We start from the raw sequence: 19,686 nt of genomic DNA on the forward strand, positions 1-19,686 counted from the left end.
AACTCACAACAACATGCAGAGATGAAGTTTGAGAAAAATTTGAGAAAAATTTGAATGGATGTTTAAATCATGTTCGAGTTAATTTCTTCTTCAGGACAAGCGGTGTTAGAAATAGAAAGTTGTGCAGAATTGTTTTGTGTACTGTACTAACCACTGTATTTCTGCTTTTCTACAAGCACCACCTACTGTCAGAGAGTGAATTTGCATGTTCATTCAGCCCATTTTTACACATTTTGTCATAAATATTTTAATGTTTGATAATCATATTGCTGAGGTATGTAGGTGCAAATGTGAAGACGTTTAAAAATGGAGGCTCTTGTGATCAGTTCTGGCAGCCAGTAAACTGAAGGTTTTAAGTGATTGCTCAGTCCAGTATGAGTTGGCACTCGTGAAGCTGCATTCTGAACTTTTTAGATAAAGCTCTTTGGTAAGTCTTCCAGTCTAGGTGTTACAAATAAATGGGTTTCAGTGGGTTTTTCAAAGTCAGTAAAGAAGGGAGAGAAAAGAACACTGAGCAGAGAATCTCAGATTACCAGCAAGCCTGATTTAAAAAATAAAAAACTAGCTATATGACTATTATTTTAGTTACTTTAGTACCTTTTAAAATGTGTTTTAGATCAATTAGATTGGATGTTGTGTTGTGATCTAGATATTTTATTTGGTCAAATAAACACTGACCTCAGATCAAGTCTATTAGTGATTTGGTGAATCGGAGATCCAGTGTTCTAGTTGTTGTATGTGGAGGGATGTTATAAATGTGTTTGTCCAGATTTTCTTTCATAATTAGTTGTTGTAGAGCAAAAATTATTAAAATGCTCTTAGTTTTCGTAATTAAAATCAAATTGTTAGCATAATAGAAAGTTAATTGCTACTGTATGTTCGAGTAGAATAAAATCTTGCTCTTATGAATATATATCTGTCTCAAATCTGTGTGTGCGTGAGGCAAATCTGTTATTTTCATTTATAGAGATCATAGTAAGTCCCATAGGTTGTGTCAGGGCATCATCTGTCCATAAGCTTTGGTATTAAGATCACTATAGTCTGTCTTGAAGATCATGATATATGTTATATACATCTAAATATTTTTTGGCCTTAAGGGAATAATAAATCATTAAAAATGTGTGACGTGACACCATCCTAACTGGCATGACTCCATTGCTGCTTACTCATCCTGCTAACACCACTGCCATACTTTCACAGTCCAGCCTTGTAACCCATGTAATTAGCAAGAGGCAATACCACAACAGGAATTAACGAGGGATTTTCTCATTAGTCAGGAGGCTTAGCTTCCCAAGGGGTGTCTGGAGGGGCAGGAGTGTGTTCAATTATTCATGAATTCAGTGGTGGGCCGTCAGGGCCAGCAAAGCCTTCTCTGCTGGCCTAAACACTATCAGAATCACTGATTTAGTTTTAATATATTTTTCCATGAATGTGTATTAAATTATTTCCAATAGTCTATTCTCTTCATTTCATAGCTTTTCTCTTGGTTGCACTGCTTTCAGCAGTGTATGTTTATATTAGAGCTTTTATCCAATCATATTTCAGCAATCGTGTTGCCAGGGTCTAAGAAATCTGCCTTAAGGCCTTCAGAATCAACAGTGCAGGCGTCTGTTAGCTTAAATCAATGGCAATGAAACCGTTGCTTTAACCAATCAGATTTCGAGTTGGCAACACCAGGGCCATCTAGCTGGCTAATGATAACGTCAGCATTTCCTCCTCCTTTGATTGGATGGTCAGCGTACTAGCTACCAAACAGCATCACTGTAAATCATTTTATTAAAACTTAGTAAAACTTTTATTACTGTTCCTCAGGTTTAGATTTTCAGTGCATTTTGAAAAAATATTTGCCTACTATATTTAGTAAATCTAAAAACAGTAGTCCTAATGACTGCGAAAAACAACCACACACCTCCTCGGCACCGGCTCTGTGAAAGACTTGTGAAGATGAAAAACCACTAGAGTATGGTAGCTTAATTTTCATTTTTGACTCTATCGCTTGATGCGTTGTATTCTGATGTTATTTGCCAGGTTATTTGCGATATAAAGCCAGGTTTAAGTTTCCGTAAGAATATCTCAGTTTCCCGAGTGGAGCTGTATTAACCGGTCTTTTCCTCCGGCCGCAGCGCCGCTGGCAGAGGCAGACCAGCAGGGAGATGAGAGTCACAGAGGTACGTTAAAACACATCTATACACTTTTCTTCATCGTCTTATATGAATTATTTTAATGTTACTTGCTCACTTTCCTAGTAAAGCTGTGCTAACCAGTATTTTCCTCCCGCAGTGCGCTGGCAGACCGGCGGGGAGACTCGTGAAGATGAAAAGCAGTAAGAGAACATTAAATTGTTAGGTCAACTTTAAAACGCATGTAATCACCTTATTTGTTTCATACCAATGTTATCTGTAAGGTATAAATACGTTTGGGTGAATAAATGTCTGTAAGAACATTGGATGGACTGTATTTGTGTCATTTTGTTAGGTTAATGCTTCAGCTACAGATGATGTGTTGCGCAATTGTTAATTGGGTTTCTTTCTTTAGTAATGGCATTCATTCTCGCTACATAAGATACCTGTCTGTTATGTAGTGCCCTGTTATACTGCATTACTGTGTAATATTTATGGTTTCTATAGCTGTGGCATCATTATGATGGTATGAAGAGATGGATTAATTCGTGTAGGACGCCACTGAAGGCCTAGGTGTAAAATGCATGGCCCGCCACTGCATGAATTATACTGTATATTATGCTGTGTGGTGCTAATACAGCTTAACCTCAGTTATTGATTAGCAAGTACTGTTATATGAAAAGCATAATGTTGTCTGACTGCATTGACCAGTGTGCTTCCAAACCACAATAGGGGCTTTCGCACCGGAGGAACCTTTTCATAGTTCCTAGAGCTAATGGCGGAAGTTCCTAATCTTTGGTGTGTTCGAACTGCAGGTAACGAAGCATTTATAAACCTGTTGTCCAAAAAAGAGAACATTTAATAACATGTTTTTACTCCAAACTTACTTTATAACGTCAGTAGAAACTGTAATAAATGCTATGTTAATTCGCATTACATTAGAAATATACCACCTTATGAAAACACTAGCGATGGCTTGAACACCACCGATAAACAATATATTGACACAGTGAAGTTCTTAATCTTTGGTGTGTTCGAACTGCAGGTAACGAAGCATTTATAAACCTGTTGTCCAAAAAAGAGAACATTTAATAACATGTTTTTACTCCAAACTTACTTTATAACATCAGTAGAAACTGTAATAAATGCTATGTTAATTAGCATTACATTAGAAATATACCACCTTCTTATGAAAACACTAGCGATGGCTTGAACACCACCGATAAACAATATATTGACACAGTTATGTTTAATTGTCTTCCATGTTTAATTAGTCAAAGCGTTTATATCTTCTTTAATTCAGCTCAGTGATAGGGATCCATATTAGGGAGTTCCTGCATTTTAAGTTATATTACATCTGTGAGGCACACCCAGTTTGCTAAAATTTTATGTAATTTTTATGTAAAGCTATTTTTGCTAGACATTGACATGTCTACGTCACTGTGTGGGAAGATTTGCATAACGCCGCCCAAATGTTCACGCAAAGAAAGAAGGCGTAACTTTTATTCTCGCTGTAGTATTTTTGCTGCCGCCATGTCGTGGAGACACTGTGTGTTTCGTTGTGAATGCGAAACTACTTTGTTTGGCCTTCCAAAAGAGGACGATATCTGCTTTGTCATGCCTAGAGCTGATCTGTGCTAATCGCTGAGGAAATACATCAACTTTGCGGCGCTGTGGATCGGCGGATCGGCTTTCACCGTGGACGAAGCAGAGTCCAGCCCGAGGTCGTCACATGTGGTTGCCACAAGCCCTCCAGACGCTCCTTTGTCGAATCTGGCGGCCGCACCATTCTCTAGCCCGCCGGCCATTCCTCACTCAAGCCTGCCGTGTGTGAAGCTGTGTGTTTCGTTGTGAAAGCGAAACTACTTTGTTTGGCCTTCCAAAAGAGGACAGACTACCATCAAAGCACATCGCCCCCAGGTTTTCTGCACTTCTACACACTCACAGAAATGCTCATATATTCACTGCCAAATTCACTGATTATAACAGATGCAAATCTACACATTTTAATAATTAGCTAGTTGGTGGGTTGTCTGAACAACTAGTTAGTCTTAAAGAGAGAGTTCACCCAAAAAGGAAAATTCTGTCACTATTTACTCTGTATGACTTTCTTTCCTCTGTGAAACACAAAAGAAGATATTTTAAAGAATGTTTCAGATGGATTTGTCCATACATTGAAAGTCAGCAGAGTCCAAAATAATATTTTATCCTGCTAATTTTTATTTTATGGACAGAAAATTCAAACAAAAACATTCTTCGAATTATCTTGTTATAAGATGGATGAATGGATATGTTTCTCATCTACTACAGTTCAACAAGTAATGAAAAAATGTAGATGCACTTCCCTAAATGACCATCCAGGCCTATCACCAATCATTATTCTTTTCCCACAGGCTTTCCTCTTGAATTTCAGTCTGTTTTTCTTGTTGCATTTTTAACCCATTTAGCATCTGTTCCATTGAGGAAAGTGTGCAGCTGTTCATCTTGCTGCTCTGACTGAGATTTCATATTCTCATCGAATCCTATAGAAACCGCCAGCATTAGCGCTGAGCGCAGGGAGGTCTGTGTGTGTGTGTGTGTGGTATCACGCAGCATTAGGCTGTGTGCCGAAGACCTAAAGGTTAATTGGTTGTCTCTCTGTCATAGTTTAAGCGTTGCTGAACTCGCTGAGGTGTAAAATAGAGCTAAAATTCCCCATAAAGTTTGCTGTCTAATAAATCGGCCTTCCTGGAGCCACACTTATTGATTTGAGTGTGTATGGTTGTGTCCTTTGTGACACACTTGCAGTAGATACTGTGGTCTCATACTGTAGATATAGACCTCATGTTCGGTTGAGCACACATCTATGTGGCTCCAGGGGCTCTGGGGGAGGTGACTGTGTGGCTGTGCCCGCATGGCTCTAGATATGTCACAGATGTGCTAATGTGTGGCTGAACGGATGCATCCTGACTAAAGGCAGTCAGATGGAAATGTAGGTTACGCTGGTCATCCATACTCAGTCCAGGAGGAAGAGTGTGATATTTGCCTTTCTTTATGAAAGGGGTAGTTTGTGATGGACAAAAGAAGAGAAGTAAAAGAGTCTGCTCTCTAAAAACAAAGGGAGTGATATGATGGATTGAAGGTTATTATTATTGCTAATAGTTACATTATTTTTGATGTGAAGAAGATGAAACTTTAATTTAACCGATCTGAACTAACCTTATCTCATGAGATATAGCAATGATGATTTTGAATGTTATGGCAATTTGTAACTAATTTACAGTTTGACAAATTGGTAGTGAATTTGTATGATATATATATAAACATGATTTTTTGGAAAAAGTATGTATGAAGATCAGCCCTTAAGCCCAACACTAAACCTAACTATAGGCCGATCTCACGAAATCGTATGAATAAGATTGTACAAATGCCACCCAGTTTGCTAAAATTTTATGTAATTTTTATGTAAAGCTATTTTTGCTAGACATTGACATGTCTACGTCACTGTGTGGGAAGATTTGCATAACGCCGCCCAAATGTTCACGCAAAGAAAGAAGGCGTAACTTTTATTCTCGCTGTAGTATTTTTGCTGTCGCCATGTCGTGGAGACACTGTGTGTTTCGTTGTGAATGCGAAACTACTTTGTTTGGCCTTCCAAAACAGGACACGACTAGAAATCAGTGGTTAAGTTGTATTTACAACACTGTTCCAGAGCGGCGCTGTGGATCGGCGGATCGGCTTTCACCGTGGACGAAGCAGAGTCCAGCCCGAGGTCGTCACATGTGGTTGCCACAAGCCCTCCAGACGCTCCTTTGTCGAATCTGGCGGCCGCACCATTCTCTAGCCCGCCGGCCATTCCTCACTCAAGCCTGCCGTGTGTGAAGCTGTGTGTTTCGTTGTGAAAGCGAAACTACTTTGTTTGGCCTTCCAAAAGAGGACACGACTAGAAATCAGTGGTTAAGTTGTATTTACAACACTTTTCGAGAACAGTTCAACCCAAATATTCAGATGTGTGCAGCGCATTTTATGGAGGACTGTTTCCTGATCCTGGTAGAGTAGACTACAATGCCAGCTGTTCTGACGCTCAGACTGTAAGTACGTTTTCATATTTAAAGAATTTGCCACTGATGATTCAAACGCGAGTTTTGAACAGTGTAGAGTAGGACTTGTTGTTTATCATTTCTCCGATCACAAATGCAGACATGGTTTTATGTTTACGCGGCGCGATGCAACGCAACGTGTAAAAAGACAGTACAAGTCATTATAATCCGTAATTATGTCCCCACTGGATGCAACAAATGCCTCGTTTATAATGGGTTTTACTGTTTTTGTCTTGTCGCGCCGGGACACACGCCATCCCAGTATGGTAAGGGGCGTAACATTTCCGTCACACGCTTGAGGTATTCGGCCAATCACAACGTACTGGATAGCTGGCAAATCAGAGCACACCTCGCTTTTCAGACCGATGAGCTTTGTAAAAATCGACGCGTTTCAGAAAGGCGGGGCATAGAGAGAAACAATAATGTACAGTATGTGGAAAATAATGTGTTTTTTTAAGCTTAAACCGCAAAAACACATTTTATTACACCAAACACACAAAATAATGTTCTTTTTAGCAACATCATATGACCCCTTTAATGCCTATTTAAATTATTGATTTTGTAATTAGAAGGATAATGTACAGTCAGCATTAATCAAAGTACTTTACAAGACCAAGACCCTCTAGAAATGCTTATGGAGGACCTCGCTTTTGTCCTGTTTGGTTCAAACACACTAGACACACACACACACACACACACTCACTCACTCACAGGTCATAAGTAATGAGGTGCTTAGGAGGGAAAAGAATGCAGGTTACCATGTTTGCACATAAGCCTTCTCTGGTGCAGGGTTTATTGGTCTAATGTAGACCTCTAGTGGCCATTACAAGAAGAGAATAGCAGAGAATCGGAAACAGTGGTCTAGATTTTTTTTAAAATGTTTGTACTCTGTTCCTTTATAAATGTTTATAGACACACACACACACACACACACACACACACACACACAGACAGAGAGAGAGAGATGGGTCCTTGAAAAAATGTTTGTACTGTTCCTTTATAAATGTTTATAGACACACACACACACACACACACACAGACAGAGAGAGAGAGATGGGTCCTTGTTTTTATCTCATATTTTGCCATAGGGGCTGTAGTTCATGGACAGTCACAGCTGCTACTGTATATGTGCATGCTGTGCATTTCCTCCTGGGTGTGCTCTACACATTTCCATGTGGAGGCATGTGGCTGAGTATGAATTTGAATACATTCCTCTGTGCTTCTCTGTGTGTGTATGGATCATTGTACATACACTGATTGAAATGAACTTATAATCACTGCGATATTGAGACATTGAGAATTTTTGGGTCACCTTTCTTATGAAATAATCCAGTGTAGGCTGGTCTCTCTCAGTGTGCTGTTCAAAAGTAGATACAGTATACATGTGGTTGAAACAGAGCAAGAGACAGATATGCAAACAAGGGTTGTGGTTTGTATGCAGATATTGAGTTGGAGAGTTTCAGTATCTCCATTAGACAGAAAAGAACAAGACCTACAACACAAGAGACAAGCAGGACTCAGAAGGTGAAATTTACCACTGCATTTTTAATGTTTGATTTCAAATGCTTTATATTATATTTTATACTTTAAATTGTATTATATTACTTTAAATTATATTAAGATATAACTTTTTGTTTTTAATTTTAATTTTGTGATTCCGTTTATTTTGTTCACTCTGAGTTTGTTTAAAAATAAAAATAAATGTATAACAACCTTGCAAATGTAATCCAGCATTTTGCTGCAGCTGACCTCTTTAAAATTTAGCAATACCAAATAAAAATATTGTGTATATATTACTTATCTCGTATAAGATGCATTTGGTTGAGTAGCGCTGCAGTAAAGCGCGTGTAGTACGGGGATTATCTCTTCAGCGCGTAGCGCAAGCAGGACAAACAACAATGCAGAATATTAATAACTATGACTTGGACTGTCATATACATAATTATAATGAGAACACTATTATAATAAAACGCTGTGAATTTTTAGACTTTAGTTGCTGTGTTTCTGCACGTTGTTGCGTGAAGAACGCGTCCACAAAAGGAGTTCATTCAGAGCCGCGCAGAGTTCGTGCATTCGGGGCATTTTGTGCAGATAGCCTATAAATCCTAATATTAACGTTACGTTGTATAAATAACGAAGCCTATTCTATATGAGATAAATGGTGAGTTAAATCCCATTGATTAAAAACCTGCTATCAAATGCTTCATTCTACTGGTCATCTTCAGCGCAACAGAAATGCAGAACATTAAAGGGATAGTTCACCCAAAAATTAAAAATTTGATGTTTATCTGCTTACCCCCAGGGCATCCAAGATGTAGGTGACTTTGTTTCTTCAGTAGAACACATTTGATGATTTTTAAGTCGACCCGTTGGAGTCTATCAGTCTTAAAATGCATGGCAATGGTAACAAAATAGTCTAAAAAAAACATGCACAGACAAATCCAAATGAAACCCTGCGGCTCGTGATGACACATTGATGTCCTAAGACACGAAACGATCGGTTTGTGCCAGAAACCGAACAGTATTTATTTCATTTTTTACCTCTAATACACCACTATGTCCAACTGTCTTTGTGCACGTGCACGGCTTCCTGTGCGTGAGATGTGTACGCGCTCTGGCGTAGTTTATGTTAATGTGTGTTGTTGTCGCGGGAGGAGCAAACGACAGACAATAAACAAAGTGTCTAGAAAAAAGGGAATCAAGTGTCCAAAATAAACAGGGGATCTGGTGTCCTCGTCGTGCTGCGGGGCCGAAGGGCAGCGATTAAGGAACGGGATGATGCTGATAATTAGGGGGAGGCAGCCGACTCGTCACAGTCTGTTGATATCCAGCCGAAGAGCAATCAACCATAACTTCAGGCGAGCAGGCTCAGAAGTGATTTGTCTGTGCATGTTTTTTTTTACTCTCATAGATTTTGTTACCATTGCCATGCATTATAAGACTGATAGACTGCAACGGGTCGACTTAAAAATCATCAAATGTGTTCTACTGAAGAAACAAAGTCACCTACATCTTGGATGCCCTGGGGGTAAGCAGATAAACATCAAATTTTCATTTTTGGGTGAACTATCCCTTTAATAACTAATGTCATACATAACGTTATAATGAGAGCACTATTGTAAAAATTTTGTGAATTCTTAGGGTTTCACTGACGTTTAATGCTAACTATCTTTTAATCAAAACATAAAACATTATTTACCCAGTTTGTATTTGCGAGGCATCCATTACACCTTTTCCCTGTGTGTTAACGTCAGTAATTGTGACTGTCGAATGTCTGACTTGACTCTTGGTAATGTATTTTGCCCCCCGCCCCCAAATTATGATTCGACTATCAGTCGAATATCAGCAAGATTTGAAAAGTTATTTTCGACTATGAAAATCCTTAGTCAGGGAGACGGGGACAGACAGATAGATAGATAGACATGAAATATTAATCTGAGTTGATATCATTTAATTATGTAAGCTGAAAGAGCATGTAGTGATACGACTTAGGACTGGTGCAGTGTAGTTTAGTGATAATTATGATTAAAATGTATTTGGCTGAATGAAATGTTGGGATTCAATTTTGAAATGTTTTGCTCAATGCCACAGTTTTCACAGGACATTGGAAAATGTTGGAATATTTTCGAGTCTGTTATCACGATTAACCTTATTATTTCAGTATGACAGGATGTCCCATATGTTTCCATGCATGACAGGATGGATTACCTAACAAGCCTCTTTCTCTCTTCCAAATACTCGGGTCTTTGCTAACAGCCTTTTCATAAAAACAGGAATTGTCAAATTTTTAAAAGGTTAGAAATGGGTCATTGTTTTGTTGGATTGGTCCTCAGATGTTATGTCCAAGTTTTAAGAACCCCCTGGCAGGTTACTTAATAGTAGCGTATGTATTCACAGACACATTACCAGTTACAGTGCGTTTCAAGTCAAGCAGTCAGTGGTGGCTTTGTTGATGTTCTGGGAGCAGTATTTTCTGTTATGCTTAGGTGAGAGAATGGCTTCTATTTCTGTTCTTCCTATATATTGAGTTTTCAGTCGCTCAATTTTCCTCTGGTTTGTGTGTTCGTTTGTATTGTGTGGCTGGTTTTCATTATGGTGAAGCTCACAATGGGTTACACGAAAATAACAGTGCCTTTAGTAGCGAGGACGTGGTCTGTCTAACAGTAACGAGGTAGAGACACTTCTAAAATAACCCTTTCAAACAGCTTTTCATTGACTAGCTTCTTTACTTTCATTTGTACTAACCAGACATTTCTACTGGATTACTGAACCGTTGTATTGGTATTTACAATGTATTAATTTAGCGAACACTTTTGCAACCTTAATAGTATGTTATACTCATGACCTTGCGGTTTCTAGCATTGTTCATAAAATCAAAATATTTCTTTCAATTATGATGTCTTATCCTGTAGACTTACATTATAAATAATCTTTACCAGTCTAGTTTTTGTTTCATTTTGTCATGCCTTTCTTATAAATCAAGAAATTTCAGGAATGGTGTAATCTGTCCAAACAGATTTATATATGGATTTTTTTTTTTTTTGATTTTTAAAATATATTTATATCAGCATTGACTCATTCAGATTAAGTACAGATGGTCATTCTGTGATTCTGTTCAAGTTTCTTTCTAATTGGCTCCTCCTGTCGTTCTGTGAGTCTCTTTCTTGGAAAAACATATGCAAATATTTCTGTGCTTAATTTTTAACTTTATTGAATTCTCGTCATGCTTTCTTCTCTTTTAAAATGTGTTTTAAAGGAACAGTGTTAGAGTCCAGCCAGTTTTCGACCGAGAATGCTTCAATAAAATCATTGGCAGAGGTCTCTTGGGCTCCCTGTGAATCTTGGATCTCTTTGTCAGAGTTTTTCCAATGCTTGGCAAAATAAGTAAAGTTTTATTAGCTGGTTAAAATTACATAATTTTCCTGTCTTGCCTCTCTTCCTCTGTTTTGTCTACAGGGCATATCTCCCACCGGACAGGGTCGACCCGAGTCCCCTGTTTACACCAACCTCCAGGAGCTAAAGATCTCTCAGTCGTCTCTCCCACCTGTTCCCTCTTCCTCCCCTCTGCATATCCTGGGCGACTGGGAAACACACAAAGATACGAGTGGAAGAAACTTCTACTACAACCGCATGACTCAGGAGAGGACGTGGAAACCGCCCCGCTCTCGAGACAACGGGGTCACTCGTGGGGACACGTCCAACACTGGAGACATGGAGGTAACACAACTGGGAAAATGACCATTGAAAAGTCCATGTTGGTCAGCTATGTAAATAATATATCTCATTTCATCTGTAAACATACCATCTTTGCATTGATGTAATAATGAAAATGTGAGTGTGACTCTGTGCCCACATGCTTGTGCATGTGAAAGTTTGAACTAGGCCAGAGTTGAAGTAGGTCTTCAGTCTATATTTAAGCCTTTGAAAAATGCTGTTCAGATATTTAAGCTTCAACAGACGGCTGACCCAGCTTCACTCAGAACAGAGTGGAGCAACTCACTCTCTGCGGAAATCACTATTATTAAGGATTATTTTTTACCAAAAATGTGTTAAGTTATTCTGGTTACTGTAAACACTGACATGTATGTCTGTATTTACAAGAGTACAATGTTTGACCTGTTTTCCAAACTAATTTAGTTTTATCTGAAGCTTCAATGTAAGTTTCACTCTTTCCATTGTTCATAGCTGCCATCTAGTGGAAAAATTTGGGCACAATAAAAGGGGGACATGCTGTTTTTTTTGTTGTTGTTTATCAGTTAAAATGATATATATTACAGATGCTCTAACTTAGAACAAAATCCATATTAAAAATGTTTTATTTGTTTTTAAATAATAATGTATATGTGTGTGTGTGTGTATGTGGATTATTAATATATAATAGTAATTCAGATGTTATAATATAATATATAAAAAATATTATTGCAACTTTTATCATTGTTGTACAACTACAACTATTATCATTGTTTATTTAAAAGTAAAATAATAACAACAATAACAATAATAATAATAAAATGTATATTGTATCAGTGAATGAGACACTGATTATGCTGGCAGCCATATCACCCTGTAGCCCAAGACTGGTTGCCCACTGAAGCTAAGCAGGGTTGAGCCTGGTTAGTACCTGGATGGGAGACCTCCTGGGAAAACTAGGTTGCTGCTGGAAGAGGTGTTAGTGAGGCCTGCAGGGGGTGCTCACCCTGTGGTCTGTGTGGGTCCTAACGCCCCAGTATAGTGATGGGGACACTATACTGTCAACAAGCAACGTCCTTCGGATGAGATGTTAAACCGAGGTCCTGACTCTCTGTGGTAATTAAAAATCCCAGGATGTCTTTCGAAAAGAGCAGAGGTGTGACCTTGGCATCCTGGCCAAATTTGCCCATTGGCCTCTGATCATCATGGCCTCCTAACAATCCCCATATCTACTGATTGGCTTCATCACTCTGTCTCCTCTCCATCAATAAGCTAGTTTGTGGTGGGCGTTCTGGCACACTATGGCTGCCGTCGCATCATCCAGGTGGATGCTGCACACTGGTGGTGGATGAGGAGATACATTTATAAATTTTAAATATAATATTTTTAAATAAATAACATTTGCATTTACATTTTGTCGTTTTTTTTAATCCAAAGCAGTTTACTTTAGTGTTGTTGTTGCCATGCCATACAGTTGAAGTAGCAGTTTTTCTCTTATCTTTCTGCCATTTTTACTAATTTTCTTGTCTTGCTGTTTTCTTCAGCATTTGTCTTCTGAGGAGAATTGCCCCAGCCCACACTCCAGTCAGTCAGATAGTCAGTACGGATCGCCCCCTAGAGGCTGGTCTGAGGAGCTGGATGAACATGGCCACACACTCTATGTATCTGAATTCACCAATGAGAAGGTGCTGGAAGGAGTTGCTTACATACAGAAATCTCTTTTTGTTTTGATTGAGAGACAGAGTAACAAATCTTTTTTGTTTGTTTGTTTGGCAGTGGATTAAGCATGTGGACGAGCGAGGGCGACCGTATTATTACAGCGCTGACGGATCCCGCTCAGAATGGGAGTTACCAAAAGTAAGTTAAAGTTTTTTCCTCAGAAATTCTCAGACAGCCTTTCTTCTCTTTTTAGGTCATGTGTGATCATTAACTGCTTTAGCTATAGTGTTAACCAGGGCAGTAGGAGGATTCCTGGGAAAATCTAATAGTAACCCTGATTCCCTAATCTAGTTAGTTGAGATCAGTGTCTCTAGTGCCCCAGTCACTGCTGGACACTGTTTATCTGACCACACGCTTCTCTTTTATTACACTTCCTCTCACTCTCATTCCATCTAACACACGCACACACACGCACGCACATGCTGTGCTCTGGGGGGCTGAGCGGGTTGGGTGGGCTTATGTTCGGAGGAGGGGATCTGACCGCACATGGTGCTGTGGACGGTGAGGAGAGAGGTACCTTTGTTTACTATTTTGTGTCTTTATCACTGCCAATACTTATTTTATATATAAACTTAATTGGATCTTTTTAAGCAATCTATTTTCTATCTTAAAACTTTTTCCAGTAGAGTTATGTATACATGATCTTCCGAATGTTATTTTTGTGGTGAGTCTGCTAGTGCCCATTATATTTTGTGTTTCTTGCATCACTAATTGGACTAATCTGTCACTTTCTCTCTCTCTTTTTCTTCCTGTTTGTTCCCAGTATAATCTCTCTCCTCCAATCTCTGGAGAAGCTCCTAAGAGTCACAGTTTGGAAAGGAAACAGCAGGAGCCCATTGTGCTGACCAAGTGGAGACACAGCACCTATGTGCTGGACATCAGTGACAAGGTATGCATCTATGTTGTTGAACACAAACAAATCACAGCACAACTAGAGCACAAAATAATCTTCACAATACAGTTTTTTTGTGTGCAATATATATAAATACATACAATACCACTCAAAAGTTTGGGGTCAGCATATGTTTTTGGAAGAAGTCTCATGTTCACCAAGGCTTGATTTAGTTGATCAAAATATAGTAAAAACAGTAATATTGCGAATATTATTACAACTTAAAATACTGTTTTCTATTTTATCTGTTGTATGTTTTTTTATGTTTTATGTTATAATTCAAATTGAGTGACCCTAATTGGATTCAATACAGTTCACCAAAAATCACACTATTAAAAAAAATCAGGTAAAAACAGTTAACCTTTAACAAAAATAAACATAAGAACATATTTAAAAAAAATATATGAATATTATAAATAGTATTGTAACTATTTTTAATTTTAAATGTACATTTTATTTATTTATTTATTTTAATTTTGGATGCTAGCCATGCCAAAATCATGGGTTTCATTTCCTGCAAAATGATCATGCTTGAACTGATAAAAATGTACACCTTCAACACCTTTCCTCAAAATGCAAAAAATGTCAATCTAAATATCCTCAGAGAATAATTGAGAACCTGACATACCAAAATACAATTAAAAAAAAAAATTGTTATCCTATTGTTTATCCTGTTAACCAGCATGAGGCCTAAAAGCCAATTAAAAGGCTGTCAAAGTCATTTTTTCCTTCACTCAGGTGCCAGTGAAGATTAACACAGACCAAATATATTTCCTCTAGGAGAGCACAAGGCTTTTAACAGTCCTTAATCTTGTGCATTTTCCATGCGTGTGTGTGTGTGTGAGTGCATATGGTTTGTATTTTATCTTGTTAGTCATTTATGCTGGTCCTGTAAAAATGCTAAATGAAACAAACCTGACATTATGTTGCTCTTGTGTCGCACAATGGTTTTCATTCCAGCTGCCATTCAAAAGCAGATGGTTCAGCGTGAACCGCCTCCCCAGGGGCTTCGGCCTGTCACTGTACAGAGAAGTTAGTCGCCTCATTATGCTGTAACCAATCAGATGTGATTACAGACTTCTTGATTTCTTCACTTCACAAATTGAAATTGTTTTCAAGCGAATCAAGGAAACAAATTTGCGTTGATCAAAACCTGCTCAGATCTGCACTTTATCATTTACATGTGATGTATCTGGTTGTGATGCTTATTTGTATGCTTGCTTTATACTAACTCCTCATTAACTCAACTGACATCTCTTTTTTATTCTTGTCCATGTTCTTACAAATCATTCATGGCAAGACTTGAGATAACAGTAATTTTGACCGTTATCTGTCATGCAAACCCTGATAAATCAGCCTTTTTCTCTTTAGAGATTCATAACTGCCTTCAGAATGGGTCTAACTTTTTGTATTCATCCTCTAACTCCCTCTATTCTGAATGTTTAACACCGTACTTTTTCTGCTTTATGACTTGCAGGAGTCTGTAAATGCCAAACACAGCTCTCCTGAATCAGACTCCTGCCCCTCTTCACCCAAACACCCCTCCACCGTTAGTATACACACTAACCCATGTGATTTTATGCATGCTCTTTTCAATGTATTAACATTTAGTTATCTTCTAAATGCATGTTATCGTCAGAATGTGCAATACAAATTTCCAAATTTAAATACTACTGCTACTGCAAATAATAATAATACATACTACTATAATCATTATATTAATATTCAATATTATTATTTTATATACTTAATTAATCTTTTTCCTTTTTTGTAATATATATATTTTTCTTTTAATGTTTACTTACTAAGCTCATTTTTCTCCTCTCTGTAGCCCTCAGAAAAGTGTGGTGTTCTTAATGTCACCAAGATTACTGAACATGGCAAGAAAGTCAGGTAAAAACTGCATCTCTGAATATTACAATTGGGTGTGGGGAAATAGATAAACTAATCACATTTTAATAAAATAATAATATTTATGCAATATGTATTCTTAAAAGAAATGGTGTGGCCTTTGTTTATACTTCAAAGAATGAATGTTTTGTGCTGCAGTGAAAAATGTAAGCACTGGTCATTAAAAAAACTGGTCTAGTTTCTCATTTGATCTTTAGAATAAGTGTCACAGATGCATCTATTGTTTGTATTGTCCTGCAGGAAGAATTGGGCCTCCACCTGGACTGTCCTGCAGGGATCCTCTTTACTTTTTGCAAAGGGTCAGGGCAGCGGCACCAGCTGGGTATGTATTCAAACTGGGTTACATTGGTCTGTTCATCTGGGACAAATGTGGAATTATTCTCTTAACCCTGTTAGTCAGCATTATTTCAATTTACATGCTTTGAATACTGACAGGATTCCCCACAGTCTACCTCAAATTTGCCTGCATTTATTCAGGAGTGTATCATGCAAACTGCATCCACATTCAGTGCTCGGCAACAAGTATAAACAAAAAGAGGCCTACATGCTTTTATCTAAAAACTGTAGCATTCAGATTACTATTAATATTAGCTCTCTTGCCGATTTGTACCTCTCTCCTTCATTTATATCTCCCATGTGTGTTGTGAGTGTGATTTCATGCATCATCACTCTCTTTTCTGTTCTGTTCCTTTCTTCCATCTCTTCTCTGTCTCTTCAAAGTCGTACTGCCGCAATGGTTCCTTTCCTGAACTCCTCCTTTCATTGCTAAGTAACTGGAAGCGTTCGATTAAGCCCCGGCCTGCAGTGTCCTATACGCACTGTAGACGCAGCCGGGCTCCCTCTGTATGTGTCAGCCTCTCTGGACAGAATGAATGTGCCCTTGATGCTGATCCACGAACAGTTTTGCCTAGATAACAGATTTTTCATTTGGAAATCTTCATTAGTTGGTTTTAAATAGGCTAAAATGTTAAAAATGAATGGTATTTATTTATTTATTATAAGTTCATTATTGAAATAATTATAAATGAATAATTGGTTGTGTGATGCAGATCTGTTTTGAGATCAGCTGAGCAGGGCAGCTTGTCTCCCATTTTATTTGTGCACGTCCTACTTTCTGCCTGTGCGCCACATTTATCGCCCCCTGCTATGTGCTTGAAGTTAGTTCCTCCAGCAAGAGAGAGTGAATTTAAAACTTTTTTACGATGTCAAATAACCAGACTTAGTAAATGAAAATGGATGCACTAAGAACCTTAAGATTGTTGGCATGCATTTCTGCATATTCAGACACATTTAGTTTATGCTATTTGAATGTGTAAGCATCTGTATACAAAATTGAGCTTAGCATTGCGCAAAGCAAAATGTGGGAAAAAAATTACGGCTCTTTGGCCGTAAAATTATAAAACAGTCAAGTGTGTGCATTGTGCATTTAATATTCCAGTCTAACCTATTATTGTACTTTTGGCACCCAGAACTAATTGACACTTAAAATGCAGTGTAACTCGCTTTTGACCCAGGAACATCACTATAGCTTGTGTTTAACAGCTCTGGACTAAAGAGAATCCTAAATAACATTTGATGATTTGCTTAGAGAGTGACAGGATTTAAAACAAGTTTATTCACCTTGTTTTTCAAGTTTGGAGGCAACCAGTCCAAACCCGAATTTACAGTGGACCTGCGAGGTGGTTCGGTTGAGTGGGCATCCAAAGAAAAATCCAGCAAGAAACATGTCATTGAGGTGAGAGTCAGCTGATTTTAATTTTGAATTTCTTAAAATACTCATTGTTAGAAACACCTAAAGGGATAGTTCACCCAAAAATAAAAATTCTATCATCATTTACTCACACTCAAATATGAGTTTCTTTCTTTTGCTGAACACAAAAGAAGGTATTTTGAAGAATGTTGGAAACCAAACAGTTAATGGTAGCCATTGACTTCTACAGTATTTTATCCATACTATGGAAGTCAATGGCTACTAAAAATCTTCTTTTGTGCTCAACAGAAGAATGAAAGTCATACAGGTTTGGAACACCTTGAGGGTTAATAAATGATGACAGAATTGTCTTTTTTTCTGTGAAATAGCCCTTTGTTTTAACTGGTAAATTAGTAGAAGATAATAAAGCAATAATCCACGAGAGACTGTTAGTTACAGTGATTTTTTTCAATAGTATGTTTTTAAACACAATTTGAATCACAGTGTCTAGAACTCTCTTAACTGTAGCAAAATTACTGTATCACAAAGCCATTACTGGCCTATTACTTTGATAAAACATGCTTTTTATGTAATGGCAACAGTATTACAATAAAAGACAATTGTGTTTAGCAAATAGCTAATTTATTAGTTATTTAATCATTTTTATTAGTTATTAGAAATTACACAAAGTTCTGTAATACAATTAATTACTACAATTGCAGTATGTTTACGATTTCCAAGCAACATAGCAACTATCCATTTACAATATAAGTTTTCCTGTATTACCTACAAATATTCTTACTGTAACTGAATCTGTCCTGACTCTTGCCTAATATGCTCCCACTGACCTGATCTGAACTTTGACCCTGGCAGCTGAAGACACGAGTGGGCACAGAGCTGCTGATCCAGTCTGAGATTGACAGTGTTATCAATGACTGGTTCAGAGCGCTTTCTGAGACCATCAACACACATGTGAGTGAAATCAACACAGTCCACAGTACAAAATGATGGCATAAACAGCATACACAGATGTTCAAAGGTACATTGGTGTTATTAATGGTAATAATGATAATGCATGTGTTGTAGGCGTGGGAGTCTGATGAGGCCATTGAAGAGGATATGCCTGAGTCTCCAGGAACTGAGAAATACGACAAAGAGAAAGACCCACGAGACTCAAAGAAAAACAGAGGTACAGAAGACATACATTTGTAAATAAATCATAGCTACACAAGGTTTGTTGAGTGGTGACACACACGTGTGTTTGTACAGTAGTAAAGAACTCCAGTTTGGATTCGTCTGAGCAGAAGAAGACCAGAGTCAAACTGAAGAAGTTCCTCACACGGAGACCAACATTACAGGCTGTCCGGGACAAGGGCTACATAAAAGGTAAAATACACTGATATAAGCACATACAGCTTAATTAGATTTTGGGGCTTTTGTGAATAATCTACATACAGAGGAAAGAGAAGACACCTCTGGTAACCCTTCTGTCTGTTCTCAGATCAGGTGTTTGGCTGCAGTTTGACTGCCCTTTGTCAGAGAGAAGGCACTTCCGTGCCTAATTTTGTCAAGATATGCATTGAGCATGTGGAGAATACAGGTATTTATCTGTTTGTTTCATCAGTTGGATTACTAATACATTTTTGAGTTGTCATTCTAGGTCTACATTCACTTCCTGTCTCATTTCTCTGTATCTGTTTCTCAGGCTTGATTGTTGATGGCTTGTATAGAGTCAGTGGAAACCTGGCTGTCATACAGAAACTGCGCTTTGCGGTCAATCACGGTAGGGAAGAGCTGTTTTGTTCTGAATATAGTTTTTTTTAAACGATACAAACTCGCAAACCGTTCTCACGCACCAGTCTTGTTACTGTTAAAACAAAAACTGAAATAAAATAATTTTAAACTATATAGAAGTATATATCTAAAACAGCTAATTAAAATGACAAAAGCACATCAAATCAAACATATACTAAAATGAAAATGTAAAACAAAAGCTAATTCAAAATATTAATACATTTTATGATAGTATATACTGTAAATGATACTGAAATAACACTGTCACGCACATCTCCTACCCTGAAAGGT

The 19,686-nt window shown here is 37.8% G+C and overlaps 1 protein-coding gene across 8 annotated transcripts in view; it reads left to right on the forward strand.

Annotated features, from left to right (window-relative positions):
- The window catches only part of arhgap12b (Rho GTPase activating protein 12b), a 56,405-nt gene that overhangs the window by 29,965 nt on the left and 6,754 nt on the right, over positions 1–19,686 (forward strand). For 2 of the 8 annotated variants that reach the window (XM_016234729.1, XM_016234730.1), the window contains exons 3-17: positions 11,156–11,416; positions 12,934–13,074; positions 13,166–13,246; positions 13,872–13,997; positions 14,961–15,032; positions 15,478–15,549; positions 15,832–15,893; positions 16,152–16,233; positions 16,632–16,754; positions 17,545–17,646; positions 18,475–18,573; positions 18,688–18,790; positions 18,871–18,987; positions 19,103–19,201; positions 19,307–19,384. In XM_016234729.1, coding sequence (XP_016090215.1) covers positions 11,156–11,416; positions 12,934–13,074; positions 13,166–13,246; positions 13,872–13,997; positions 14,961–15,032; positions 15,478–15,549; positions 15,832–15,893; positions 16,152–16,233; positions 16,632–16,754; positions 17,545–17,646; positions 18,475–18,573; positions 18,688–18,790; positions 18,871–18,987; positions 19,103–19,201; positions 19,307–19,384 — 1,618 coding nt within the window. The remainder of the gene's footprint in view (positions 1–11,155; positions 11,417–12,933; positions 13,075–13,165; positions 13,247–13,871; positions 13,998–14,960; positions 15,033–15,477; positions 15,550–15,831; positions 15,894–16,151; positions 16,234–16,631; positions 16,755–17,544; positions 17,647–18,474; positions 18,574–18,687; positions 18,791–18,870; positions 18,988–19,102; positions 19,202–19,306; positions 19,385–19,686) is intronic. The other 6 variants (XM_016234731.1, XM_016234733.1, XM_016234732.1 and 3 more) reach the window with 6 other exon arrangements.

Source organism: Sinocyclocheilus grahami, unplaced genomic scaffold, assembly GCF_001515645.1.
Source record: "Sinocyclocheilus grahami isolate Dianchi unplaced genomic scaffold, SAMN03320097.WGS_v1.1 scaffold457.1, whole genome shotgun sequence".
Lineage (NCBI taxonomy): Eukaryota > Metazoa > Chordata > Actinopteri > Cypriniformes > Cyprinidae > Sinocyclocheilus > Sinocyclocheilus grahami.